Source organism: Gracilinanus agilis, chromosome 6 (assembly GCF_016433145.1).
Source record: "Gracilinanus agilis isolate LMUSP501 chromosome 6, AgileGrace, whole genome shotgun sequence".
In the NCBI taxonomy this organism is placed as follows: Eukaryota; Metazoa; Chordata; class Mammalia; order Didelphimorphia; family Didelphidae; genus Gracilinanus; species Gracilinanus agilis.
Window position 1 is genome coordinate 271,187,790 of NC_058135.1, and position 6,630 is coordinate 271,194,419.

General features: G+C 66.4%; 2 protein-coding genes across 3 annotated transcripts; one reads left to right on the top strand and one right to left on the bottom strand.

The window, feature by feature from the left end:
* The first annotated feature begins 76 nt into the window (after nt 1-76).
* MDK (midkine) lies at nt 77-2,167 on the top strand. 2 transcript variants are annotated; one of them, XM_044681309.1, is made up of 5 exons: nt 77-987; nt 1,234-1,313; nt 1,401-1,562; nt 1,649-1,810; nt 1,900-2,167. In XM_044681309.1, the coding sequence occupies exons 2-5, from the start codon at nt 1,235-1,237 to the stop codon at nt 1,923-1,925; spliced, it is 429 nt and encodes a 142-aa protein (XP_044537244.1). In that variant the 5' UTR covers nt 77-987; nt 1,234; the 3' UTR covers nt 1,926-2,167. The 2 variants fall into 2 exon arrangements, with proteins under 2 accessions (XP_044537244.1, XP_044537245.1); XM_044681310.1 differs by lacking the exons at nt 77-987; nt 1,401-1,562 and having other exon boundaries at nt 1,051-1,313.
* A 1,557-nt stretch (nt 2,168-3,724) lies between these two features.
* CHRM4 (cholinergic receptor muscarinic 4) lies at nt 3,725-5,164 on the bottom strand. The gene has a single exon (XM_044681311.1). It carries the CDS (start codon nt 5,162-5,164, stop codon nt 3,725-3,727), a length of 1,440 nt encoding a protein of 479 aa, XP_044537246.1.
* Between the last annotated feature and the right edge of the window lie 1,466 nt (nt 5,165-6,630).

The following is a 6,630-nucleotide window of genomic DNA, read 5'->3' on the forward strand; positions in this document are numbered from 1 at the left end:
GCTGGGGGCGGCCGGGAAGGAACCCGCCGCCCGTGTGAGAGGGCCGCCCGGCCTGGAGCCCTTCTTCGCTCGGGCCAGAAGCGGTCATTCCCTTTCCTATTCCCCAGCCTGGAGTGTTGGACCACGTTGGCTTCTTCGGCCCTCTCGGGCTGTAGATGGAGGAGTGCGGGGGAACTGGGTTCAAATGGTGCTTCTGCCACTAATGGCCCTCTTTGGGTCAGGTCGCTCGCCCGTCCCGAACCTGTGAAACTAGGGGTTGGATGGAGTGGTCCCTGGGCTCCCTCCGGGTCTCATCTGGCTCCGGTCTGTCCGGTGATCCCGGCGGGAGAAACGCCTCGGATCCCCCACCCCGACGCCTCGATGGAGGGCGCCGGTCACTGCGGATGGGAGCAGGGAGAGGCCCCGCTCCCGGGGCAGCATGGGAGGGGGGCCGGAAGGGACAGTGGCCAGTCTCCATGCAGCTCGAGCCTGCGCGGGGAGGCTGGGGGGAATCAGACGCTGCTCCCCAAGATGGGATAAAGCCCGGAGCTTCCGCCTATCCCACAAATGGGGAAACTAAGGGCCCTGGAGCCCGGACATCCACGGGGGGAGCCGCTTCGGTGGCCGCCCAGCCTTCCTCCTCTGATGAAACCTCAGTTTCCCCGAGAGTCCTGGAGAGAGCGGCCCTTCGGCCGGGCTCCCCCGGCTCCCCCCAGCTCCCGAGAGCAGTCTGGGGGCATCCTCCGGCCGGCCCCCGGAGGCGTGGAGGCGGGGGCTGGGCCCTCGGGGAGGGTCGGGGCGGCCGGGAGTCCCTCCCCTCGGTGGGGAGGGGGCGGAGGCCCATGTGACCGGCTCAGACCGGTTCTGGAGACAAAAGGGGCTGGGGCGGGCGGGAGGAGCCCGAGTCTCGGGGACTGTGGGACGGGCAGGGGTTCGGGCAGCGGCGGGATCGGAGCTCAGAGCAGGCAGAGAGCGAGCGAGCGCGCGAGGAGCCGGGCCCGGGGCCGAGTGAGCCACCCAGGGACCCAGGGGTGCGGGGAGGGCAGAGCAGCCCGGGAGGCCCCCACGAGGCCCCTCATCCTTGGCTGGGCCCGGTCTGAGGAGGGGGTGGGGGGAGCCTGGGCCTCGGCCCATTGTGGGGGTTCCAGCGCTCCACGGAAGGGGCACCCCCTTCCCTACACACCCCGCGGCGCTCCGTGACTGGGGGCCACAGGGCCATCGCGCGCTGACCCCCTCCCCGCCCCGCCCCCCCAGGATGCAGCTCCGAAACTTCCTTGTGCTCACCCTCATGGCCCTCCTGGCCCTCCCCTCCGAGGCCGCCAAGAACAAGAAAGGTGATGGGGGGCTGAGGGGGGGTGCCGGGGCCGGGGGGGCTGCGGGAGGGGGGAGCGCGCCCTGGAGCTGAGAGCCGCTCTCTGCAGACAAGGGGAAGAAGGGCAGCTCCGAGTGCGAGGACTGGAACTGGGGGCCCTGCACCCCCAGCAGCAAGGACTGCGGCATCGGCTTCCGCGAGGGCAGCTGCGGGGGCGAGAGCCGGCGCCTCAAGTGTAAGGTCCCCTGCAACTGGAAGAAGGAGTTCGGAGGTAAGCGGGGCCCGGAGCGGGGCGCGGGGGCCCGGGCCCGGGGGAGGGGGAGCGGCCGGCCCCCACCCATCTCCGCCCTTCTCTAGCCGACTGCAAGTACAAGTTTGAGAGCTGGGGCGCCTGCGACGGCAGCACGGGCACCAAGACGCGCCAGGGCACCCTCAAGAAGGCCCTCTACAACGCCCAGTGCCAGGAGGCCATCCGAGTGACCAAGCCCTGCACCCTCAAGGCCAAGGCCAAGATCAGAGGTCAATGTCCGCCCCCGGGAGGGGGAGGGGGTGGCAGGGCAGGGCCCCCCTCCTTCTCCCCGCTAAGCCGCCCCGCTTCTGTTTCACAGCCAAGAAAGGGAAGGGGAAGGACTAGATCTCCGCCCGGACACCGTGCTGCCTGCCTGCCTGCCTGCCTGTGGAGGGGCGCCTTGGGGGGCCCCTGCCTCGGCACCCCTCTCCCTCCCCGGCTCCCCTACCCCCGTCCTCCACACCAGGTGCCTTGCTCTGACCGTTAGCTTTATCAATCAGGTCTCCCCCTCCCGCAGGGATGGGAGCCCCGATCTCTGCCTGGCCCCCGCCTCATCCAAGCCATCACCTTTATTAAAAGAGAAAAATAAAGCCTTTTTTCCAATAAAAGCCTTTTGTTTTTAATATAGAAAAGCTCCTTCTCTGCTAGTTTAGCGGCAGTTTGGGGGGGGGGGACGAAGGGGCTGGGAGGAAGATCCAGAAACAGGGCCAGGAACGCCCATGTGCCCGCCGGCCCTTGTCCAGCTAGCCCATGGGAAAAGCAGCTTTTCACAAAATGAAAACCCCTGACACCACCATGCCCCTTCCTGCCAGTGACATCAACGGACGCTCCACAGCAGTGGGCAGGGTTGGGGGAGATACTGGCCCTCCCTCCCTTTCCCAGATACTTCCTGGGTGGCCCCAGCCTGAAGGAAACGGAGCCGCCCCCTTCTGAAAAGTGGGCATGCACCTGGAGGGGGCCCACTAGACAGAGAGAAACTGAGTCTCAAAGAAGCCTCATGTGCCCGTGCGGGCCGGGTCTCCCTCTCGCTCTCCCAGTTTCTCTCGGTTTCCCTCTTCTCCCATCTCCATCCGATGCCCGCCTCTCTCCTGCACACAAAGCCCAGCCCTCCCAGGTGCCACCCCGATGTGGGTACATTTCCAGAGCTGCTGCAGCCACAGTTCCTTCTTCCCGGGGCTGCCCCTGCCCTCATGCCCATGTTAGTCTCTGGCATCAGCATCTCGGACCAAGGCAGGAAGTGGGAAAGCCTCCCCAAAGCTCAACGGACACTGTGAAGCCATGTGGCTGTGCCAAGCCCATGTGGGGCAGGGAGAGCCAGCCAAGGAGGCGACCTCTGGGGTTCGGTGGCCCTCAGGGGCTTGGCTGTTCCCAGGATCCAGTCGGTAACCCACTAGAGGTCCCACAGCCTTGGGAGGAGCAGGGGGACCCCGCAGGGCAGCTGCAAAGGGGGAAGTGGGGAGGGGGATTTCCCGGAGGGTAGGGCTGAGCCCTGCATGCAGGTGGGTTAAGGGCAAGCAGTGCCATTTACACACGGGGTGGGGGGGAGGGATGGGGGCTGCTCCCCCACATCAGGACCCTCTGAGTCAAGGATTCCACCTCCCCACCCTGACCCCCAAGAAGCCAAGCATCCTCCAAGCTCTGTGCCTCCTCGTGCCCCTGCCCACCTAGCGGTCCTCATGGCTGGAGTTCAAGCCGGAGCCTCCCCTCCTGCCGCTGCCTCCCTGGCACCCGGGCCAGCACCCTCCCCTCAGCCCCCCTCCAGTCCCCAGGATGGGCGTCTGGTCATCTTCGCCCGACCGGCCCAGGCTTCCATTAGGGCGTCGGACGTCGGCCTGTCGGACGCCGCCCAAACCCCTTCCCTCGGCTCTCCGCACCAGGGCACGCGGCTCCTTCTGGCGGGGGGTCTCTCGGGGCCTGAGAAGAATCCACAGATGCCCTCCGGAGCCCAAGTCCGCCTCGGGGCCCCCCGGGCGGCTCAGTCTGGCCGGCCCCAGGCACGGGGGTCCCGCGAGGAGCGGGCGGCCCAGACGTCCTCGCTTGGGTGACTTTGGGCACCCGCTGGGGACGCGCCGGAGGCCCGGGAAGAGGGCGGCCAGGGTGCGAGCGTCCCCCCTCCGGAGGCGGCGGCGGGCGGGGCCGGCCGCTTACCTGGCGGTGCCGATGTTTCTGTACTGGCACAGCAGCAGGTGCTTGAAGGTCTTCTTGAAGGTGGCGTTGCACAGCGCGTAGCAGGCGGGGTTGATGGTGCTGTTGACGTAGCACAGCCAGTAGCCGATGGACCACACGGTGTCGGGGACGCAGCTCTGGCAGAACGTGTTGACCAGCACCATGACGTTGTAGGGCGTCCACGTCACGATGAAGGCCAGCAAGATGGCGAAGATGGTCCGCGTCACCTTCCTCTCGCGGGCCGCCATCTGCCGCTTCTTCCTCACCTGGTTGCGGGCGATGCTGGCGAACTTGCGGGCCACGTTGGCGGCGGGCCGCAGGCCGGCCGGCGTGGCGGGGACGATCTCGATGGCCGTCACGCACTCGTTGCCCGTCTGCTTGGTGACGATCTGGATCTTGGACCACTTGGAGGCCGGGTTGAGGGCTCGCGGGCGCGGGGGCAGCGGGGTGGACGGGCTGCAGCCGGTCTCGGCCGTCGACCCTTCGGTCAGGGGCCTCTCGCGGGTGTTCTGGGTGACGCTGGCCGAGCTGGAGTCGTTGGACGTGTCCTTGTCCTCGGGGGGCCGCGGCGGCAGCAGCCCCGGCGGGGGCGCCTCCTCCAGCCGCCCGTTGCGGACGTCCTCCTTGGCCGCGTCCCCCGGCTTCCGGCCCGGCTTGGGCTTCACCAGGGGGCTGCGGAGGAAGGACAGGCTCTTGGCCTTCTTCTCCTTGGGCCCCTCGGCGCGGTGCTTGTGCACCCGGCTGCGGCTGGCCAGCGAGATGTGCACGTAGAGCACCGTCATGATGACCACCGGCAGGTAGAAGGCCGCGATGGCCGTGCCGAAGGTGACCGCCGGGTTGGACAGGAACTGGATGAAGCACTGGTTGTCCGGCACCGTCCGCTCGCCCACGACGAACTGCCAGAAGAGGATGGCCGGCGCCCAGAGCACGAAGGACAGCACCCAGGCGGCGGCGATCATGAGGCCCGCCATCTTGGTGGTGCGCCGGGCCGGGTAGGTGAGCGGTTTGGTCACGCAGAAGTAGCGGTCGAAGCTGATGATGAGCAGGTTCATGACGGAGGCGTTGCTGACCACGTAGTCCAGCGCCAGCCACAGGTCGCACACCACGGCCCCGAGCGGCCAGTAGCCCTTGATGATGTACACCGTGTACAGGTTCATGGAGAAGGCGCCGATGATGAGGTCGGCGCACGCCAGGCTGAACAGGAAGTAGTTGTTGACCGTCTGCAGCTGCCGGTTGACCTTGATGGACAGCATGACCAGGATGTTGCCCACGACGGTCACCAGGCTCAGCGAGCCCGTCACCGTGGCGATGAACACCATCTCCACCGTCTCGTAGCGGTTGGGGGACGCCGGCATCGCCTGCACCGACTGGCCCGACTGGTTGCCGAAGCTGCCGTTGACCGGCGTGAAGTTGGCCATCTCGGCCAGGCGGCTCGCGGAGGGCGTCTGAGGAGACAGAGAGGGGAGGGGTTGGGGCGGCCGCCGGACCCCCGTCCCCAGCCCGGGCGGCCCCGGAGCCCCCCCGAGGCGTCCCGGGAAGAGAGCTCCGGGGCTCGGCCGTGCCCGACTCTTTGGGAGCCGCCGGAGGCTTTCCGGAGCGGTTTGCCACCGGGAGACGGGCACTCCGGGGTCCCCCGGCTGCCCCGCGGGGTCGGGACGGGCACGGATGGAGGCTGTTCCAGGGACGCCCAGGAGGGAGATGCCCCGCCGGTCGAGAGAGAAGCGCCTCACCTACCCCGGCAGGGAGGGGCTGTGACGTTCCCCGTGGAGGCAGACGGGAAGGAGACTCGCCCAGGGTCACTCGGTGTCCAAGGCTGGAGGGGAGCTCGGCTCCTCCTGACGGGAGAGCACCGAGCCCAGAGTCAAGGAGACTCTTCCCGAGTTCAAATCCAGCCTCAGACACTTCCTAGCCGGGTGACCCCTGGGTGAGTCACATCTCTGATAGGCAGCACCAGAGAAGGCCCCGGGGGGGGGGGGGCAGCAGAGCCCAGAGGAGGGAAACCTTCATTACACAGATGGGAAAACTGGAGGGGGCGTGTGTGTGTGTGTGTGTGTGTGTGAGACAGCTGCAAGGACAAAGGAGCTGGAACTTGGAGGGCAGCCAGGCCAACACCTTTGTTTTACAGGGGAAGAAACTGAGGCCAAAAAATGGAGATGAGGCCTGGAACTGCCCGTGTCTCTGAGAAGATCCCTTCCCATCCTAAGCCTCAGCAGCCTCCTCTGTGAAATGGGTGGGTGTTTGGATTAGAAGGTACTTAAGGAGCCTGCTGGTCTCCAGAGGCAGCTTCCTCCCCAGGCCAGGCCAGAGGTCACTGACCAATGGCAACATCATGACTCAGTCCCACGGGCACTGGGCAGAGAAGGGCAAAGAAGTGGGAAAAGGCCTTGAGTGTCAGCCCAGAGCCCAGACCACGGATGCAGAGTCCTTCCCCCGTTGTCAATTCCAGGCCAGGCTCTCCCTCCAGCTCCTCTCCAGAGCCATCTGGGCACCTCCCTGGGGGTCACGGGCTCTCTGGAGCTGCCGGCAGCCCACTCCCCTCCCCTCCTGCTGTGGCTGTGTTTACGGAAGAGACCCAAATGCAAAAATCACACCCTTGCCCAGCCGGCAGCCCTGGGCCCTCGCAGCAGCAGCCCAGGCCCACAGCTGGCACATGCATGCAGGCTTGGGGCCAAGCGCCCTGACACTCACACCCACCAAAGTGGCTGTGTCACTCACACACACACACACACACACACACAAATATACACACACACACCCTGACACTTACCCCCTCCTAGCTGCTGTCACTCAAACACACACAGAAACATACACAAAGAAATACACACAGAGAAATATACACAGACACACCCTGACACTCACACTCTCCGGCATGGCCACTGTCACT

Excerpts from the sequence above, each read along its gene's own strand:
- MDK (XM_044681309.1), top strand. The coding sequence starts at position 1,235 with ATGCAGCTCCGAAACTTCCTTGTGCTCACCCTCATGGCCCTCCTGGCC. Across the intron at positions 1,314-1,400 it reads GGCCGCCAAGAACAAGAAAG|ACAAGGGGAAGAAGGGCAGC; the intron begins GTGATGGGGGGC and ends CGCTCTCTGCAG. Across the intron at positions 1,563-1,648 it reads CTGGAAGAAGGAGTTCGGAG|CCGACTGCAAGTACAAGTTT; the intron begins GTAAGCGGGGCC and ends GCCCTTCTCTAG.
- CHRM4 (XM_044681311.1), bottom strand. The coding sequence starts at position 5,164 with ATGGCCAACTTCACGCCGGTCAACGGCAGCTTCGGCAACCAGTCGGGC.